This window comes from Tachyglossus aculeatus, chromosome 2, assembly GCF_015852505.1.
Source record: "Tachyglossus aculeatus isolate mTacAcu1 chromosome 2, mTacAcu1.pri, whole genome shotgun sequence".
Classification (NCBI taxonomy): domain Eukaryota; kingdom Metazoa; phylum Chordata; class Mammalia; order Monotremata; family Tachyglossidae; genus Tachyglossus; species Tachyglossus aculeatus.
The window spans coordinates 29,832,923-29,855,198 of record NC_052067.1 but is presented as its reverse complement, the minus strand read 5'-3'; the positions used below and the strand labels follow the sequence as shown (position 1 = coordinate 29,855,198).

Below are 22,276 nucleotides of genomic sequence, written 5' to 3'. Positions count from 1 at the left end.
TTAATCCTTTGGGAACTCGGAATAGCTCCAATTGCTGCAGCTTCATTTCAGAGAGGCGTCCAGAGAAGACTATTTCTTCAAGTGGATTCCTTTGCTCTCAGCCTGCCTCTTTGCCCCTTTTTGCACTGTACTTCATGGTCCACGGGATCCTGGTGTGATATCCCTTGTTCTTCTCTGAGGATTACCGCTAAAGCCTCTCTCAGTTGTGCTCAAAGAGTGGAAATCATCGCACCTGATGCACGTGGTGTATCTCTGCCACACAGCCAGAGTAATGACCCTTAAAAAGGAATCTCTCATTTGTTTAAGACTCAGTCAGAGCCCAGACACTAATGAAACACTTGAGAGCCAGGCTGCTTTAAAGCGGCAGTTACGCCGCCAGACCATGCAAGTGATTCACACCGTTCCATCACTCTTTTCATGCTACTAAATGACCATGTCACAGAAACTTCCCTTTGAGGAGGAAACAGCACCGGTGGGATAGCCAAGCTCTTCAAGCCAGGCTCAAAATAACCATGCACGTCGCAGAGAACATTCTAACTTGAAAGATCAGTTTCAAAGCAGCCTGATACATTAATTTAAAAGAGAGCCCCACATGAGATCCTGTGAGACCTGCCAGGAGCTTCGGCAGGAGGAGTTAGAGGCCAACCTTTTTAGAGATTGCATGGAATCAATTCAAGCGGCCTCTGCAATTTTCAGAGACTACATAGTCGGGCAAAATTGGGGGTTTTGACCATTGAGGTGAACTCCCGTATCTGTAAATTGAATATATAATGCAAAGTAAAGTACAGTCAAAAATTAAAATCTCGGGCTCTAGGGCCTTTTACAAAAAATCTGGATTTAAAAAAAATGAGCTATTCATAGGCCCTACACCCAGGCAAACGGTTGATGCTAATATTTACTCTTGAAGAATATTCAGTGTTTGTGCAATGAGCCTTTACTGTGTATAGGGCACTGCACTAGTAGTATTAGTAATGATGATAATAGCATTTATTAAGCACTTAATATGTGCAGAGACCTGAACTAAGTGCTGGGAAAGAATACACAGGTGGAAATTAGACACGATCTCTGATTCTCCGGGGGTTGGGGAAGGGCTGCAATCATCCAGACATCTCTTCTGATTGAAGTAATAATAACAGAAAACAAAAATTGGACTCCTCAAAAGTGAGTGATTTTCCAATGTTGACTTTCAAAATAGAAGCTATACCTTAAAAACCAGTCTTGGTTTAATTGCCTGGAAGTAAGGTTTGACCCTGAAATTTCTTAGCAATTTAAAATTCAGAATTAAACAAGACTAGTACAGGATGTCTCTTAGTGAATGACTGAAAGGTGACTAGCACCGTGGCTCAGTGGAATGAGCACGGGCTTTGGAATCAGAGGTCATGGGTTCTAATCCCAGCTCTGCCACTTGTCAGATGTGTGACTTTGGGCAAGTCACTTAACTTCTCTGGGCCTCAGTTACCTCATCCGTAAAATGGAGATTAAGACTGTGAGCCCCATGTGGGACAACCCGATTACCTTGTACCACCCCACCCCCCCCAAGTGCTTGGCACATAGTAAGCGCTTAACAAATGCTATTATTATTATTATTTATTACCAAACAGAACTCTACTTGCCTAGCCCTGGTTGTGTGGATTATCTACTGCCAGAGGAATGGCAGACCATCATATGAAAGCAGGTTTAGTGGAAGATGGCCAGTGGTCCACCTGGCTGAGCCTATGATTGCCAGGTAATGTAAATGAAAAGCAGTCATGAACCTGAGTCCTAGTTTCCGCATCTGTTAACAATAATAAATAATAATAGTATTTGTTAAGTGCTTACTGTGTGCTGAGCACTGTATTAAGAGCTGGGATAGATATGAGATAACCAGGACCACATGGCTCACATTCTAAGTATGAGGAAGAGCAGGAATTGAATCCTCATTTTGCTAATGAGGGAACTGAGGCCCACAGAAGTTAAGTGACTTGCCCAAGTTAACACAGCAGACAAGCAGAGGAAGTGGGATTAGAACCCAGGTCCTCTGACTCCCAGGACCATACGCCTTTTTCTAGGCCATACTGCTTTTCCCTTAAATTACGGATAGTTTGTTTTCTGTGCTAAATGGAGACTATGTACCAACTCAGAAGGATGTTACAGTATTCTCTGTGAGCAAGGTTGATGCTGAAGTATTGAGCCCATAAGTGAAACAGTAGAAGTTGGCAAATATCCTGGCTTCACCACTTACCTTCTGTATGACCTTGGGCAAGTCACTTAACTTCTTTGTGCCTCAGTTCCCTCATTTGCAAAATGAGGATTCAATACCTGTTCTCCCTCCTACTTATATTATGAGCCCTATGTGGGTCCTGATTATCTTGTCTCTACCCCAGCACTTGGTGCAGTGCTTGGCACACAGTAGGTGCTTAACAAAAGCCACAATTATTATTTCTATTTTTGGAATTCCTATTAAGCCAGTTTTCCATGAGACATTCTGCAGATAGGTCTTTGTTCAAAAGCCTACATCCTGATGGCACAGATTCAGCAAATATTCTATTACTTCTAACTGTTCGGCCCCTACAAAATAAGTACAGGGCTTCTACTGCCCAAACTGTAATCGTCCAAGTGTTTAGTATAGTGCTCTGCACAGACAGATTCTGCTGGATTGCCATGGGGCTCCCACAGATTTCTTGGCCCTGAAGCTCTACTTAATGAGAGAGGAACGCAAAGAGCAGGGTCCTGGACCCTCTCCCATACTCTGTTCATGACTGTATTTGATCTCAAGAATAACCTCCCTTACAAATACCCATTCACTCTGGAAAAGTGGGAGACATTTTGTCTAGACAAGCGTAAAAGAATGGTGAAGGAGGGCTGGTATGCAGAATTGAGAGGGCTAATACATTTAGTTACTATTTGCGGGCCTATATTCAATTATTAATCTGGGAACAGAGATTATACATCAATAAAATGAAAAATATTGTATTAAGAGAAAGCTATTTCTGCCTTGGGGAGCATATGTCGTGAGTGTACTGTTACATGAACAGTATAGCAGGCATTACAGGCTGTGCTTTCAGGCAAGGTGAGAAAAATGAAATTGGGAAGGAAAGAAAATAGAGCCCTCCTGGTCCTCTGATGAAAAGAACTATTGATTAAAAAGAACTGTGCTGCTATTTCACTGGAACGGAGGATCTGAAGTGCAAAACATTTCATAAAGCAAAGATACAATTTTAGGGATTCAAAAAAGAATACAATTTACAGAAAGATGGCCTTCTAAGAATTGCAATGTTGGATGGAATAGAAATGTTTTATATTTTATCCATTCTTTAAGAAAAGAATCAAGGAAACTTACTTCCTTAGATAGTCCCATTAGTAATTAGGGAGATTAGTAATCAGACAGATGCCTTGTGATAGAAAGAGGGTTATACCACTAACCTTTTAATTACTAAGCCCAAGGCCTTAACACTCCTTAAGAGCATTTCTATACTTACTCTGAATTATGAGGATGCTCGACTTCTTCCTAAATGAAAATGCCCTATAGGTCAGATACTGGGGTAGAAGGACTGAGTGGGATAAACTAGAATTTTTGCAAACATTTGCTTGTGTTTGCAACACCATCTGTCTACTGTAATCCCTTTGGGCTGAAGAGCCTTCAAAAGCAGTGAGAATTGGTTTCCCCACATTCAATAACAGCTACAGCTCTTCACTGGAGAGGTTTTTTTTTCTTTTAGAGAAGGCTTAACAGCCATTTCAAAAATTAACACATTCCTGGGAGCTTATAGTTATTGCTGAAGACATGTAATAAATACTAGACCAGTTGATCCACAGCTCAGTTCTGCCAAAATCATAACCAAGAGGAGAGTACTACAATCACCAAATGAACTACTCTAAAGAGCTGCCAAAGGTCAGGAATGAGAGGGTAATGGGAAAGGGAAGGGCAGGGCAAAAAGAATGACCACAAGGAGTAGAAATGAAGTAAACCTGATGGAAGGAAGAGAGGGGCTGGTAAAAGATTTGGCTAAGAGAATCAATCAATCAGTGGTATTTACTGAATGCTTAGTTGGTCCAAGCAATGTACTAAGTACTGGGAGGGCATAACAATAGGGTATACACAAACCATCACTGCCTTCAAAGGTCTTACAATCTAGCTTAGCTTTGCCAGACTCTCTCAGGCCTCTGCCTACCTAGGGTGGTCTGGTTTGGGAGATACAAAAACAGCCCTCCTCCTTTCAGCTTTTTAGGATTGGGTCTCTCCTAATTCCCAATGCCACCTCTTTCCTGGCCCTTCTGATTTTTCTTTGGCTGGGGATGTGGTATGGATGTCAATTGGAATCTTCCAATGTACACTGGAAAATTCTAAACCAACCAGGAATTTGAAACATTGTGGCCTAGTGGCAAGAACATGGGCTTGGGAATCAGAAGATCTGGATTATAATCCTGGAACCACCACTTGCTTGCTGTGTAACCTTTGGGCAAGTCACTTGACTTCTCTGGGCCTTAGTTTCCTCATCTGTTAAACGGGGATTCATTACCCGTTCTCCCTCCTACTTAGACTGTAAACCCTAAGTGGGACACTGATTATCTTGTATTCACCCCAGTGTTTAGTACAGTGCTTGGCACATAGTGCTTAACAAACACTATTATTATTATTACTACTACTACTACTACTACTATTATTACTTAATTGTGAAGTTCATCAAGTTAGAGAACTTAGGTCAAAAACTACACCAAAAACCAATTTAGTGAAAGGTACTAGACTACTTCCTTTCTGAATTTTATGGACATCCACACAGCCTAAATTTACACAATCCAACCCTTGCTTTTGCAGTTCAAGCCTGTCCACTACTGAGTTAAAGCTGTACAATTTGAGAAAACAATCCGGTCTGTAGTATTTTGTTTCCTTAGAACGCACTTTTCACAAACTCTACCCACCCTTGAGGCAGTTTGAGGCAGATTCACGGAGCTGTGAGGAGACACTGCCTTAAACAAGCTTTCAGGAATAAACAGGAGTTCACCATTAAACAGGGGTGAACGTGAAAATCACTCACGCCAAACCAATACTGTGACGGTGGCTCCTTTGAACACTTGGCTATTTTGAGGAGACCGGAGGCCATGGCACAGGGGAAAGGAGGAAGGAGAGGTAAGGCATTCAGAAACCAAGACAACGAAGGCAAGAACTGCTCCAACTAACCCTGCAAACCAGTGAGGACAGTGGGAATATTAGAGGACCCGTCACCTAAGGCTCCGTACCCCTGGCAGAAAGAGCAGGAGCAACAGGTCTGTAGGTCAGCCTTCCTCTGGGCCCTGCCCAGAGTTACACTGGCTTGTCACTGTGGGAGCGAACAATGCTGTTGGTGGTTGAGTGGCCCCTTGGCACACCTGCAGTCTGGACTCAAGTGTGGGCCAAGCCTGCCGCTTGGTGAGGAAATGCCCATCACCCGCAGCACTGAGGAGTCTCTGGACAAATGCAACTCAGCCCCCACCAAAGAAACAAAAACAAAACATTAGCTTGGAAATAGCTCAATCAATCAATCAATCAATCGTAATTATTGAGCGCTTACTGTGAGCAGAGCACTGTACTAAGCGCTTGGGAAGTACAAGTTGGCAACATATAGACAGTCCCTACCCAACAGTGGGCTCACAGTCTAAAAGACGGTGGAGCCACAAGAGTGACTCAAACCTGAAGGGGTGTGTGGCACTTATTCTTTTCCTGATGCCCCATTCCGGCTTACTTCCTCCCCTGCTCTTACAGTGGAACGCTAGCATGATTGAGATTTGGAGTTATTGGAGTTGGATATGAGCATGGGCTTGGGAGTCAGAGGTTATGGGTTCAAATCCTGACTCTGCCAATTGTCAGCTGTGTGACTTTGGGCAAGTCACTTAACTTCTCTGTGCCTCAGCTACCTCATCTGTAAAATGGGGAGTAAGACTGTGAGCCTCCCATGGGACAACCTGATCGCCTTGTAACCTCCCCAGCGCTTAGAACAGTGCTTTGCACATAGTAAGCGCTTAATAAATGCCATTATTATTATTATTATTATTGAATAACTGAAAATTCCAAAGAGAAAATGTGCAGAGAACTGCTGTCCTAAGCGCAGTCCCTGCACTACAGCAGGGGGACTCTGATGTTGCTTTTGTGGACAGGCCTTCAGGGTAAAAAAGGTCATCTCCATATTGGCCTAAAGAAAAGTATATAGCAAGAAATCACTAAACAGTGATTACCAATCGATTTCTCTTCTCTATTTTGAAGTGATTTAAATAGCAAACTACTGTGCGTGAAACTGCCAAAAATCATCTTTGGAAAACGATGTACAGAAAAAAGGGTTGCTATCCTACTAAGTAGTTAAAAACAAATGTTGGTAGCAAGGAGTCCCAACAAGTTACCTAAAATAGATGTGTTCTTATCATTCTGAGGATTGTAGATGGACAGTTACGACTCAATGGAAAAGTTAATCTCATGGCTCTGATCTTTAAAAATCCTGGGTAAAATGCCACCCAAAATATGACCTGACTCTTTTTGTTTTTCAGCCACTAAAGTATGCTTTGCAATAATTTAATTGCAAAATATAAAAAGAGGAGAGTTTTCATAAGAATTTGAAAGTTTTCAAAGAACATTAGAACAATCTGTACACTGACGAGTATGTCGGTAAAATGCCTGCCGTTAATTTTTCTGGCTTTAGAATATGGTCCTATGACACTGTCACGTTGGCTGTTGACCCAATCACTGCGGAACCTACAGATCCTAAGAGTGCCACATGACCTTAGCACACATATCTATTCTATTTATTTATTTTATTTTGTTAGTATGTTTGGTTTTGTTCTCTGTCTGTCCCTTTTAGACTGTGAGCCCACTGTTGGGTAGGGACTGTCTCTATATGTTGCCAATTTGTACTTCCCAAGCGCTTAGTACAGTGCTCAGCACATAGTAAGCGCTCAATAAATACGATTGATGATATGGTAATCAGTGCATGCCACCCACGGAGATTCTCCTGCTTCACTTTCAAGGACCCAGGCCAATTCCAGATGAGCCAACCTTTTGAACCTCTCTTTGTACTACACTCCAGATCAACCCCAAAAGTACAAGATGATGCTAGGACGATAGGTTGTTTGTGGGTCTCCCTTTTCAGGGTCTCTGACAGAATTCCCAACAAGTCTCAGCTAACCCAGATTTCTGGAATCTTGGTATTGCAATCCCTGAGGGAAGAGAGAACAGAACTAATTTCTTGAGCTAAAGGAGCCCCTCCTTACAGACATCATAAATGAAATCTCACTAGGTTTAACCAGAAGAGCCTGGCAATGCTTTGCTGCCCTGATCTGTACAATCAATCAATTAATCAATGGTATTTACTGAGTGCTTACTGTGGGGCAAAGAACTGTACCAAGCACTTGGGAGAGTACAAGCGAAGCAGCATGGCTCAGTGGAAAGAGCCCGGGCTTTGAAGTCAGAGGTCATGGGTTCGAATCCCGGCTCTGCCGCATGTCTGCTATGTGACCTTGGGCAAGTCACTTAACTTCTCTGGGCCTCAGTTCCCTCATCTGGAAAATGGGGACTGACTGTGAACCCCCCGTGGGACACCCTGATCACCTTGTAACCTCCCCAGCGCTTAGAACAGTGCTCTGCACATAGTAAGCGCTTAACAAATGCCATCATTATTATTATTATTATTATTATTATTACAACACAACAGAGTTGGTAAATTCACTGCATTATAAGGTCCCACCTCCTTTAGCTTTGATTAACACACCGGCACTCTAGTTTGTTTACCCTCATCAGTCAACTCTAGCCCTTACGAACGTAATTATATCCATCCTCAGAACTTTTGCAAACATCTTTATTCAACTGACCAGTCAATGGTTCACCCTGACTATTCTATTTGTAAATGTTTTTATATGTATCTCCACCGTTAGAGAGTAAGCCGGGGACGGACAGAGAAAGTTTCTCTATTCTTCATTTTGTATTTCCCAAGCACTAAGCACCAAGTGGGCACTCAGTAAGTTCTACTACTCTGTTCAATTTGGCCTTTAAAAATAGGCCAGCACACCAGAGCATTTGTATGTTCCATGAAGAGTGCTAATTATCAACTAGTACCATTAAGTTGCACCCATAAGATAGCACATGCACTATTTACTCTTCTGATCAATTGTAACAAGACACTGGAAGCCAAACTAAAGACTTTTTGAAGGTTTAAAAGATCTGTTGGCTTTATCCCATGCTCAGTTACTGGCAAAGAATATTCAGAGAATCTCTCTTCGTGAGGGACTAAAAATAAAATACATTTTTAAAGTGTACTAAATAATAAACTTACATCAGAATTAAATCTCAACTGGCAAATGTTGCATGATATGATTTGCTTTCTTCGATGAGGAAGAGGAACCCCAAATGTATGATTTATTACAGCTTTCTGAATCGGGTCCATCTGTAAGGAGAAAAAACAACAAACAGAAATAAAGCTTGTCAGTTCCTTTGGAAGGCTGCCTATTCCATTAAATAGACAATCTGTACAGCTTCAACTCTAAGCTCACATTATCAAGAGCAACGTTTATTTGGATAAAAACAGTGAATAATCAACTAAAATCTAGGTATTTTATGAGAATGATGAACATCTTCACTGTAAACTTAATATTAACAGATGCCGTTTCGGGGGCCACCAGTAAAATCAAAAGAAAATGATTAGAAGGATTACAATATCCTGGGTAGTCATAGGCAGTGGTCCCCATAATATACTAAACCTAAGCCAGGATAGAAATGTTCAACATGAGCATTAAAACGGGGAGTCTGAAAGAGACTGGATAAGGATGATGTTTAAGACATGCCTCTGAGATAGTCACTACCTCTTCTGGTGATTACAAATGGAAATTTTAACTTTCTCCTTTCCTATAGGTCATGAATTTGAAAGGAGTCCAGGTCAAGGCTTTCTGAAACTTATTACTCTAATAGAGGTACAATAGTCTAAATTGTACTGAATTACCGGCCTGAGTCCAGGTCCTACTAGAAAGTTATCCCTATCATAAAAACCATCTTCTTGGTTAAAATAGTTTTGAAATTCAATTTAAACTACCTCTCTGTTGATGGCTCAACAGACTGCCATCCCTAAAACAATTTACTATCATGACGATGGAAGGCAGTAACACAAGATTTATTTTTGTACTACAACTGGACCACACTGACACCCAAATAAGAGTAGCTTCAGTTTCTATTGTTATTTCTGTCATGTTACCATGTTTTTCCAAGCTGAAACTGAAATTTTTTTAAACCTATTTTTCTTTTATTAGACTGTGAGCCCCATGCAGGACAGGGACTGTGTCAAACCTGATTTATTTGTACCTACCCCAGTAATTAGAACAGTGTTTTACACATTGTAAGGGCTTAACAAATAACATTAAAAACACACAAACAAAATATCTTTGCTTATTGTAGACAAGAAAAAATGTAGATTTTCCCTGCATTGACCTTGTTCGCTCTCATTGGAATATAGGCCAGTTTGCACTGTGATTATCAAGAGCTAAACATATTCTACCCTTTCCTAAGTCAAAGAGAGATCCTTGGACGTTCCTCACTAGTACTCTATTCTTGAGAAGGGAATTTTCTCTATTTGCAATTCCTTTTCCATCAGTCATTACTCAGTAAAATCTATTTAAGCACAACCTTAAATTTTCACCTACCACGACACATACGGATCAGCCTCTAAAAACAGGCTGAAGATTTAAATGTATGTTTCCACAGTTATTACTTAATTACTCAGTATTAGGAAATGAATTAGGAATTAATTTAAAAAACAAATTGTCAGTGCTTTACCATCGACTTTGTCAAATCTTTATAACTGACTTTAAATCACTTAATCAGCACTCCTCCTCCTACCTTACCTCACTGACTTCCTACTACAACTTAATTCACATACTTTGCTCCTCTAACACCAACCTACTCACTGTACCTCCATCTCACCACTAACCCCTTGCCCACATCCTCCCTCTGGCCTAGAACTCCCACCCCCACCAGACCACCACTCTCCCTACCTTCAAAGCCCTACTAAAATCACATCTCCTCTACAAGGCCTTCCCTGACTAATCCATCATTTTCGTACCTTACTGGTTTCCCCTATGCATCACCTACGTCCTTGGGTGTGTATCCCTTAAGCACTTTGACACTCACTCCATCTTCAGCCCCACAGCTCTTATGTACATAGCCTTATATTCTACTGCTTTCTCCATTTGTAATTTATTTTAAGGTCTGTCTGCTCCTCTAGACTCTCTCCTTGTGGCAGGGATCAAGTCTACCAACCCTACTGTATTGTATTTTTCCAGGTACCTACTCAGTAGAGTACTCTGCATACAGTGGGTACTCAATAAGAACCTATGACTGAATGATTGATCTTTATCACTTAGTATCCCTGGGTGGAAACCTCCTTGGGATTACTTCCAAATATGGTCATCATAATAATGATGGTACTTCATTCATTCATTCATTCATTCAATCGTACTTATTTAGCGCTTACTGTGTGTCAAGCACTACTCTAGGGTGCTGGGGCAGACACAACCTAATCAGGTTGAATACAGTCCCTGTCCCAAACGGGGTTCACAGTCCTAATTCCCATTTTACAGATGAGGTAGCTGAGGCCCAGAGAAGTTAAGTGACTTGCCCAAGGTCACCCAGCAGACAAGTAGCGGTTCCGGGATTAGAACGTAGGTCCTCCTGAGTCCCCAGCCTGTGCTCTATCCACTAGGCCATGCTGCTTCCCAAAGATACGTGGGGAAGGTGTGTCCTTTCTGGAACTGGAAGCAGCAAAGGTCCCAGCATGGGCAAAGGTAGCTTCTTGCTGAGGCCCCCTGAGATGGTGATGCCTTTCTTTAGCCTGGAGAACAGAAACCTGAGCAGGTGAGAAGGGAAACCCCTGCTGCTGAGGCCTCTGTTGCTACCACCTCTGTGTGGAGTAGAAGCAAGAATACAAGGTTTTCTTTTGGTTTCTTTCCTACAGATAGAGAGTTACAGAATGGCATTATTTTTCCTCCCAGCATGAAACTCATTGTTCTGCTCTTTATTTTTCACTTCTTAATTAAAGGGAAGCTAAGAGTCTTGTGGGTGGCAGAGGAGCAATGATGCTTTCTAACAATGTATCAGGACATGGAAACAGACATTTCTTAAAGGCAACCAGCAAAGGGCCAAAAGAAGGTCTGATGACTCTGGGCAGTGATTCAAGGATGGGTCTAACAGTCAAAATAAAGCAGAGGTTTGTGCAACCTTCCAGGGTATTTGGAAAGACTAGTCCAGACTACAAATACCAATCTGTGTACTCTTTCAAGGCAACTGACAATTTATTCCAGAGGAGTAGGAAGAAATGCTAATTGTGCTTACTTCACTCCCTTATGTACTTACTGCAAGGGTGGGTTCCTGGCCATTTTTTTGTGAGCTGAAAAAAATCTCTGAGACTATCTGTCAGGCTAGATTGTGAACTGGCCCATGACTCGCTTTATAAACTGCATTTATTCCATAGGTTTTAGCTTATCCATGTGCTTTGGTCTTGTAGAAGAGTCCATAAATGTAGCTTTTTTCATTTGCTTTTGTTTTTTTCACAGTATTTGTTAAGCGCTTAATATGTGTCAAGCATTGTTCTAAGCACTGATGTAGATACAAGTGAATTCAGTGGGACACAGTCCCTGTTCCAAATAGGGTTCCCATTCTAAGTTGGAGGGAGAGAGGAAAACTGTGGCACAGAGAAGTTAAATGACTTGCCCAAGATCAAACAGCAAACATTTGGTAGAGTCAGGATTAGAACCCAGATTCTCTGACTCCCAAGCCTGTGCTTTTTCTACCAGACGATGCTGCTTCTCCAAAGTGGCAGTAGTTCTTCCTTGCCAAAGACTTAGTCTCCAAAAACAATAGAAAAATTTCCGCTGATGTTGGGGATCCCATTATTCCTCCCCACCCCCGACCAGCACATCTTCCTAGCTATTTCCTATTTCATGTTTCTACTTTCTGTCCTTCTCTTTTCTAAATCTCGGTTTTTTCCTGTGAAGGAATGTGGTACAATAATGGCTCTTTTGGTTTGTCAATGGAAAAGGAATAGCAATCAGTGTTCACTGATTGAGAAATAGAGAATACAGAAATAGCATATGTACATCAGAATTTCCAGAATAGAACTATTATCACTGATATTGACTTCCAAGGAAAAGGGAACATCAATCAATAAATCATATTTTTGAGCACCTGCTGTGTGAGAGCACTGTACTAAGTGCTTAGGAGAGTACAAAATAATGGAGTTATAACAAGCTCATAGTCTACAAGGGCTACATGAAAATAAAAATAGGCTTTTGGCAACACCCCTTAATCACTATCTTCTTTATGACAAAACTTCCATAGAGTTAAGTTTTCCAATGGTCCTGACACCCTGCATGATGTAATTCACTCTTGAAAGATCTCCATGAAACGCCCCATATAACAAAGCCATCTGCCATACTTGGGAGCTGGAGACTCGCAGGGGCAGGAATGCTTATTCAACCTACAGTAAACATATTTCAACAAACCTCAGAAGACCCCACATTTGCAACTGATAATTTTACTATATTATAACAACACTGAGTTGGTGATATTTATTGATATCTTACTGCTTTCAGAGCACTGTACAAATACTTAGAAGGGTACAATACAATAGAGTTGGTAGACTCTATCCCTGCCCACAAGGAGTTTACAGCCTCAAGGATACGGTTTTTTAGAAGAGTATTTTTATCCAACTTTTTAAAATGGAAAATGCTTTGTGACTCTTGTGAAAATGACGGGATGAGATATCGATCCTACTGTCAACACGGTGTCAAGCTGCTCTGGATCCCACTGTGTGAAATTACTAGGAAATACCTAGGAAATGTCCAGTCTCAAGAACTTTTTTCCTGATGCAGCAGCTTGAAAATTGGTCAGGCTAAGTGAATCTCAGAATACCTGAAGCTTCCAATAAGAGATCTTCCTGAAGTTTAATTCCTCACATACCGTAAAAGAAGCTTCCCATTGTTTGGATCTAAACCAGCACCAAGTTAGGGGAAATGAGCTGTGGCCACATCTGCAATCTACCACAAATCTGCTATTTTTCTCTCTTTCTCTGGACTGTCCACAATATTCTTCAGTAGAATAGCACTCTCAATAAGGAGTAACTTCTCTAAGAACAGAAATGTTAAGTGATTTTTCCAAGATCACACAAAGGCAAGTGGCGGAGCTAGGATTAGAACCCAGATCCTCTTACTCCCAGGCCCATGTTCTTTCCACTATGTCACATTGCTTCCCATTTGTCTACTGCGTGACCCTGGGCAAGTCACTTAACTTCTCTATGCCTCAGCTCCCTCATTTGTAAAATGGAAAGTCAATACCTTTTCTCCCTCCTTCTTGGACTGTGAGCTCCATTTGGGATCTGTTACCTTGTATCTATCCCAGACTTAGTACAGTGCTTGGCACATAGTAAGCTCTTAAAAAATGCCACTTGGTAACATGGCCTAATGGAGAGACCTTGGACACAGGAGTCAGAAGGACCTGACTTCTAATCCCAGCTACACCACTTGTCTGCTATGTGACCTTGTACAAGTCACATAACATCTCTGTGCCGCAGTTCCCGCAAATGTAAAATGGGTATACCTGTTCTCCCTCGTATTTAGACTGTGAACACCCAGCAGGACAGGGATGGTGTCCAACCTACCTATTCCATCCCTATCCCAGCTCTTAAAACAGTGTTTGACATACAGTAAGTACTTAAAAAATACCACAAAAAACCTTATATATTTGAAGACAGTTATTAGCTCAACTCAATCTTCTCTAGACTAAATATCCCCAAAGTCTTTCATCATTCCAAGTCTTATTTTTTCCTCCTTTTTAATCATTTTAATCTTTACTGGGTCCTCTCCAGGTTTTCAACATCTTTGTCCAAAGTTTGGTTGCCAAAATGGGATAAAACAATCTAATAAAGGCCTGACTAATACAGAATGTAGCAGAAGGCTTACTTCCCAGTTGTTGCTTTCATCAGTACAATGGGCTGTGGTGACCACTGAAGCCAACACAATGCTGACCATCATCAGGGAAGGGACAGCAAACATAGTTGTGGCTTTAGCACTTTACAAAACCAGGGTTCGCTCACACCTAGAACACTGCATGCAGTTTCATCACAACAGTTTGTTATCTACCCCAGTGCTTCGTACAGTTTCTAGCATATAGTAGACACTTAAGTACCATTAAAAAAAAAAAATATGTGCCCATCCACCAAAATAAGGCCTCAACAGGCAAGAAAGAACATAATGCAATTTTGGATTCTTTTCTTTTGAGTATTGTCATATATAATTTAGGGCTGGGACAGAATACATTCTTAAAAAAATGTGTAACTGATTTGGAATAAGTAAACAATAATGAATACAATGCCACTCTCGCAGATGTGGAATTGCCAACATAAAGGACACTCCATCAGACTACACTATTATGGTTCAGTGAGATAATTTCAGTAATACCCACTCTTGAGTGTTGCATCTGGGAAATGTCATTCAGGAGCTTCTTTGGCACAAGTGCATAGATATTAAACAGGGGATACTGAGTTCATAGCAATCTCAACTATTTACTATTCCCTTCATCTTCAATCACTTTCCTTTAATTGACCCATTTTTAGTTTTATGTTACATAAAGCTTTTCCTCTCTTTCTCTTTCACTCCATGCTAAATCCTATTGACTTAGCATTCTGGAATAGGCATGGCATAAAGGACCGGATAAATTCCTCACTAGAAGGTTGGCATTACGGTCTCTAAATCATAAGGGATACTACTTAATTAGGACCCATTTTCCACTACAGGAACTCTCCAGGCAAAACCGGCCCCACATAGCGTATTTAAAGAACCTAACATGCATCATCGTTGACCTTACAGAATTTCCCCAAATTTAACTCCTTGAAAACTGTCCTAAAAATTTCTGCTGCAATGTGAAGTAAAGTTGGTCATTATTTTGTCGAGATTAATAAACTCCTCCCTGGTTGACTGGGCAAATAGGGGTCCAACTCCTTCTCTATGTGCTGCCCATGAGCAAGCCACAGTGGAGCAGAGAAGAGCCAGCCATGCCAGGCTGGGAATGTGACTATTCCCACCATCCCACACACACATCCAAGCCCCCATGCAAGGGACAGGGCACCACACTGGGCAGGAAAGCCATTAATAAATGATGATATAGGTACAATATTAACTTTAAATCATTCTTATTATTTCATAAATACATTTCCACAATGAAGCTATGTTAATGTGTGTTTAAATTATATGACGGGATCTTTTGTACAAAAAAGTTGGCAACCCCATCTCTAGCACGTAAATTGTAAAGCAGAAATATAAAAGGAAATACAAATATTTAAAAATACTATTAAAAAGCCATAACTTATAGGTTTTTTAACTGCAGTCCCAGGGGAAGAAGAAGATTAGAATTTTTAAAGGATTATTGAGGTTCAGCCTCTCATTCCTGTCCTAGAACACAATTTCTTCAAATTATTATTATGTAAAATGATTTGAGACTCCAGAATTATAAACTGGCCACTTTTTTAGAAAATAAAAGGAAAGTAAAACAGGGAATTCTTTTTCTGCCAAAAAATAGAGGACAATGAGGATACCTTAGTGAATTAATAATGAAACCATCACATTGATGAAAAATTAAATTCTCTAAGGGGGATACATTTTATCATTAATATTAGTTGCTACACACTAGAATTAAGTAATTTCATGGAATTATAGTTGCAAGCAAGGATACAAGATGCTTAAAATGCAAGTTCTCAATGTGACTTCATCATTTCCCCTTTTATAGCTATTTTTCCCCCATGGGGTACCCATAATTATGCTGTTTAATTACACAGTCAATTGAAACTCACATGACAAGTTCAACTTTTCCTTAGCATTCTTTTGTTTCTGGTCACATCATCAAATAGTCCAATACCATACTACCTTCCATGTATCTCAAATGGGAAAAAATTTTCACTTCAATTAAAAAGTGATTTGGAGAAAAACCCAAAACTTTCAGTAGCTACCAAACCTTCCCAGACTGAGCCCCCTCCTTCCTCTCCCCCTCCTCCCCCTCTCCATCCCCCCATCTTACCTCCCTCCCTTCCACACAGCACCTGTATATATGTATATATGTTTGTACATATTTATTACTCTATTTATTTATTTTACTTGTACATATCTATTCTATTGATTTTATTTTGTTAATATGTTTGGTTTTGTTCTCTGTCTCCCCCTTCTAGACTGTGAGCCCACTGTTGGGTAGGGACTGTCTCTATGTGTTGCCGACTTGTACTTCCCAAGCGCTTAGTACAGTGCTCTGCACACAGTAAGCGCTCAATAAATACGATTGATTGATTGATTGATTTAATAGGACCAGGAAAATTTCTGTTTGGTACATCAGATTTACAAAATCTGGTTAGAAATTAGAACAGCAATGCATATATATTTCTGAAGACATTACTTTCCAAGAATTGCTTTCAATGATAACTGCTTGAGTATGTTTTACAGTTAATTTACTGCCCTAAAAATTCACTTAATTGAGCCCAAAGTGAACCACTTTAGAAACTAACTTAAGAATTTTTAGAGATAGGAATGCAAGAAAACATTTAAATGTTGATTCATCTGGTTTGTTAATCAACTGCTTCTGTAACATCTGCTTGACTGAACACTATATAGATTATCATTTTAACATGTGCTATACCACAGATCCTTCCTTCACAGTCACATGCTCGAAAATTCTATGACCAAAGTCTTCTATTATGCTTTTAAGAAAACAGGATATCTACCAAAAACGCAAAATGAATCAATAGTATTCTACCATCTAATAATTCCTGGATATTCCTGTTTCTTTGGTGTCATTATACATTTGAATTTATTCATTCTCTCTTGAATTAATTAGTCCACCAGTGGTATTTCTTGTGTGCTTCATGTGCAGAGTGTGCTAAATGCTTGGGAGACTCCAACACAACACAGTTGGTAGACAATTCCCGCCCACAGGAGCTTACAGTCTAGATGGGGAGACAAATGATGATATGCAATATGTACTCAAGTGCTGTGGGGCCTTTAAGGGGGAAGAAATAAACAATGTTCACTCTGGAAAAAAGTGAAGAACATCAGCATACTAGTCAATCTCCCATAAATGCTCTTCTTGCCTAGCCCAATTTTCTATTCTCACGTCTGACCTTTCAGCTGTAGAAAAAACAGTGGTGCTTATTATGCTGCAGCGTGTAACCAAGGGCTGGACCAGATTGATAACTTGCAATGGAAACTACTCAGAGAGCTAACCCTGACTGCTAATAAAAAAAAAAATATATATATATATATATATATATATATATATATATTCCCTGCTATAGCCTCCATACTGATTTCTACCATCACCAATCCACCTAAAAAAATGAACCTTCCTCACTCCAACCAAAATGCATGCCAAGGTAGTCAATGAGAACTATTCACTGATTTTTCCTTCCTCCACCTCTTGCTACTTTACAGACATTTTGTGAAGATTAACCAATTAACTCACTGATTTCCACCTTCAGCTATTTATAAGAATATCAATCAATCAATCGTATTTATTGAGCGCTTACTGTGTGCAGAGCACTGTACTAAGCGCTTGGGAAGTACAAGTTGGCAACATATAGAGACAGTCCCTACCCAAATAAGGGTAAAAAGGAATGACTTAGGACTTTTCCAAAGTGCTCTCAACATTGGTTGTCTCATTTTATTCTCACAAGATGTCTGTGAGGCAGTGAGAAAAAACTATCATTCCTGTATCACATATGAGGAAACTGAAGCTCAGAGAGACTGATTTATTTAAAGTGGTGAAGCCACGAGAAGCAGCGTGGCTTAGTGGAAAGACCCAAGGCTTGGGAGTCAGAGGTCGTGGGTTCTAATCCTGGCTCCGCCACTTATCTGCTGTGTGACTTTGGCCAAGTCACTTGACATCTCTGTGCCTCAGTTACCTCATCTGTAAAATGGGGATTAAGACTGTGAGCCCCACATGGGACAACCTGATAATCTTGTATCTAAGGCAACGCTTAGAACAGCGCTTGGCACATAGTAAGTGCTTAACAAATGTCACCATTATAATTATAATTATTATTATTAAAGCCTCACAGTCAGGCTATTGGGAAATCTGAGAGTAGAACCCAGATGCCTTGACTCCTAGCCTCATGTCTCAATCCCCGTTTTACAGATGAGGTAACTGAGGCCCAGAGAAGTGAAGTGATTTGCCCCGCATCACACAGCAGGCCAGTGGCGGAGTAAGGATTAGAACCCAGGTCCTTCTGACTCCCAGGGCCGGGGTCTATCCACTAGGCACCGCTGCTTCCCAGATTTGGAGTCTAATTCCAGCTCTGCCACTTATCCCCGGCTCCACTACTTGCCTGCTGTGTGATCTTGGGCAAGTCACTTCACTTCTCTGGACCTCAGTTAACCTCATCTGTAAAATGGGGATTGAGACTGTGATCCCCACGTGGGACAGGGACTGCGTCCAACCCAATTACCTTGTATCTTCCCCAGCATTTAGTACAGTGCTTGACACATAGTAAGCACTTAACAAATACCACAATTATTATTATTATTATTGTCCTCTTCCTCCACTAAGTTAGGCCCTTTAGGGTAGGGAACATGTCTGCTAATTCTGTTGTATTACACCCTCCTAAAAGCTTAGTACAGTCATCTGCACAGAGTAACTGCTCAATAAATACGGTTTATTGATTGACTTGGAGGATCATGAGAAGACAGTTTAATGCACTGTAGCGGTGAAGATACAAATTTTGCAGCAATTTTTAAAGCCGTCTAATATTAGCTTGATAGATCATACACCTCCCAATGTTCTTGGTTTTCTACACGAGAATACCCTTAGGCCCTGAGAAAGTAGATTTATGGTGCTTTATCCCATGTGAGGCACCTAAAATTAATGAAACCATTCTGCAACATTGTAGCAAAGAGCAAGAGATGGCAACTAGTCCTAATTTCTAGTCAACAGGGACTTCTGAAATCCCAAATGAGTCAAGCTTTCTCACTCTATTAATAATATTAAAGCCTAGTGTGAGGTTTCTTCCCCTGAAAATATTGCTTGAGGATTTTTTTCTTACATGAATAGTTACTGGTCTTTTAGGGGAGATTGGTTTCATCATAATTTTCAAAGGCACTAAAATATTAACTAAGATTTGGTCCTTGAATTGGTGAAATCTCTATCAATTCAGGTCATTGCGGCCAATTAAGCAAAAACATATTCAGTAGTGATAACTTTAGTAGTGATTCCCTAAAGGGGGAAAATACAGGGGTTGTGCCCTGGGCCCCCTTGGATATGGAGATACCCCAAACTCCCAACAGGTAGGGGGATCCCCATGGCTTTTTGGCCAATATGGACAGTCAGAGCTGGCACAACTTGCCCCATGGAGCTGGAAAAGGGCCAGAAGGAGAGCCAAGGAATGCCCTGTCAGCAGTGTGCGACTCAATTATTTCATTCCGGAATTTGTGGAGTTTCTCTCATTGCCACTGAACTCTGGGACTGGGCTATTGGCTCCTCCTCCTTGGCTCTTGTAGCAAAGAGCAAGAGATAATAATAATAATAATAATAATAATGGTATTTATTAAGCGCTTACAATGTGCAAAGCACTGTTCTAAGCGCTGGGGAGGTTACAAGGTGATCAGGTTGTCCCACGAGGGGCTCACAGTCTTAATCCCCATTTTACAGCTGAGGTAACTGAGGCACAGAGAAGTGAAGTGACTTGCCCTAAGTCACACAGCTGACAGTTGGTGGAGCCGGGATTTGAACCCCTGCCTTCTGACTCCAAAGCCCGGGCTCTTTCCACTGAGCCACGCTGCTTCTTATGGCAACTAATCATAATTTCTAGTCAACAGGGACTTCTGAAATCCCAAATGAGTCAAGCTCTATCTCTCTGTTAGTAATATTAAAGCAACGGGAGCTGAGTCACGGAGTATTGCCTTATCCCAGTCTGTCCAGACTATGAAGGACTGCTCTGGCAGTCAAGGCAGGTGTCTGCACATAGGCCTGCTGAACCACTGGAACGCTTTTGAGGTCAGGGCCACTGACCTTGGCAACCACTGTTATTGCAGCAGCAGCAGCCGCTCTGATTCCATTGTCCCATCCTGGGCCGGTTGCCATAGCTGCTGCAGCTTGGTTGGAAACACAGCCTCGAAAATACAGACAAAATGGCAGTAGAGACTGAGTAGTATCTCCCCTTCTTCCCTTCTCCCTTTTATTCTTCTTCTCCTTTGCACTGTCCCCATCTTCATCGTTCCCTTGACTTGGTGAGGGAAGTCACAGTCACCCCACTATCATAGCGGCCCCTTCCTCCACAAAGACTTAGTTCAATAATAGCAGTAATGGAGCGGAGCTAGAGGTTTTTGTGTGGTATTCAGCACTACAGGTCAGTGGCTATTTTTACCCTTTCCTTATAAAATGTCTATAGAGACAGCAGATGCATTGAGCATTTCAGTATTGCTCAAGTAAAAATATAAACTCTTTGCAGAAATGCCTAAATATAAATTTTCCCAATTTCCAAAGAGGGCATTTAGCAAATATTAGAGAATTACTGAGAACAGTGCAACCGTAAATCCAAGAGAAGGGCAGAGATAAACCAAAAATGCTGAAATCATTTTAATCTGTCAATATTAAGTAAAAGGTCCAGAACAATAAATTTGTAAATGTAATGATGATTTTGCACTGTATTCCCATTAGAATATTCCATATGTGAGGGAATGGTGCAAAACTGGCCCAGATGTTTTAATTGGTGTTTAATGACAGCCAAACCTTTAACTCATTTATAGCAAGTGACAGGCAAATGTGTGCCACTAAGAAAATGAATTGTTTGAGGATTTTATTCATTTCATTAGAATTGCATCTTAAAGGAAAACGTTTCTATGTTTATCTGTACACTTTCTTGCCCTTGGAAGTGCAAATTACATATGATGGAATTTTTAAAGTGGACTAAATATGTATATATACATATATTCAGAGTCTTTAAAAAATTAATGTTAATTACCACTCCAATGCCTCCAATGACTAACAAATACATACCTAGACAATTTCAAAACTACACCTTATTTAGTCAATTCATTCTGAAAGCAGCAGGGTATAGTGGACAGAGCACAGATCTGGAAGTCATAAGGTCATAGGTTCTAATCCCAGCTTTGCCACTTGCCTGCTGTGTGACCTTGGGCAAGTCACTTAACTTCTTCGTGCCACAGTTACCCACATGAGACAAGGGATCCAACCCGATTTGCTTTTATCCACCCCAGCACTTAGCAGAGTGCCTGGTACACTGAAGCATCGTGGCTACTAAGCCACTAGGAAACAGCATGCGTTTGGGAGTCAGAGGATGTGGGTTCTAATCCTGGCTCTGCCACTTGTCTGCTGTGTGACCTTGGGCAAGTCACTTAACTTCTCTGTGCCTCAGTTACCTCATCTGTAAATGGGGATTAGGACTGTGAGCCCCACATGGGACAACCTGATTACTTTTTTACCTACCCCAGCACTTAGAACAGTGCTTAGCAAGTGCTTAACATTATTATTATTATTATTAAATATAATACATATTATTATTATTATTAAAATCACTTATCAAATACCATTACTATTATTATTATCTACTGCACGTTTAAAATGATCAACCATCTGCAGATTTTCTGTTTCCCAATATTGTCCCAAACTGTTTCATGATGCCACTCCCACCCTAAATCTGTAACACTGAATTGACTAAATCTCAAATACCCCTAACAGTCTACAGGTCAAAGTGAATGAAACAACATAATGAATGGCTGAGGGCACAATAGTCTCCACTGCTGAGGAACTCACACAGAGGCCTTCTGCTCTGTGGGCACAACCTTTTAACCCAACCTTTAGACAGTCATCTCCTAGAGCATGTTACTGTTCCCAGGGGGAATAGTAAAGGGAGTGTGGATGTTGGTGGAGACCTTCTTCATTACTGGAAGAAAAAACTCAAGTGAATTCCTTGCAGATGGCAAAAATTTCTAACTCAAAATCCAATGAAGAAGGTGGCTCAGGACTTTGTTCCCTCAATTGCTGAAGAAGCAGGAGCACCATTTGGGTTGTGCCTGGGTGTCTGAGCAACCTTATCTAGAAATGCACTGCTCCCCCAATTCTTTATGGTGAACACGTTCTCTTTCTCAACTGCCCTCAGACACTCATGAATTTCCTGAGATGGGGAAGCAGTATGGCCTTGTGGAAAGAGCACAGGAATGGGAGTCAGAGGACCTGGGTTCTAATTCCGACTCTGCCAGCTGTCTACTTGACATTGGGCAAGTCACTCAACGTCTCTGCGCC

At 40.9% G+C, this 22,276-nt stretch overlaps 1 protein-coding gene across 3 annotated transcripts in view; it reads right to left on the bottom strand.

Moving 5' to 3' along the window:
* ZNF385D (zinc finger protein 385D) overlaps window positions 1–22,276 on the bottom strand; it is a 478,212-nt gene that overhangs the window by 114,309 nt on the left and 341,627 nt on the right. For all 3 annotated transcript variants that reach the window (XM_038768528.1, XM_038768519.1, XM_038768536.1), the window contains one exon: window positions 8,274–8,384. In XM_038768528.1, the coding sequence (XP_038624456.1) occupies window positions 8,274–8,384 (111 nt within the window). The remainder of the gene's footprint in view (window positions 1–8,273; window positions 8,385–22,276) is intronic.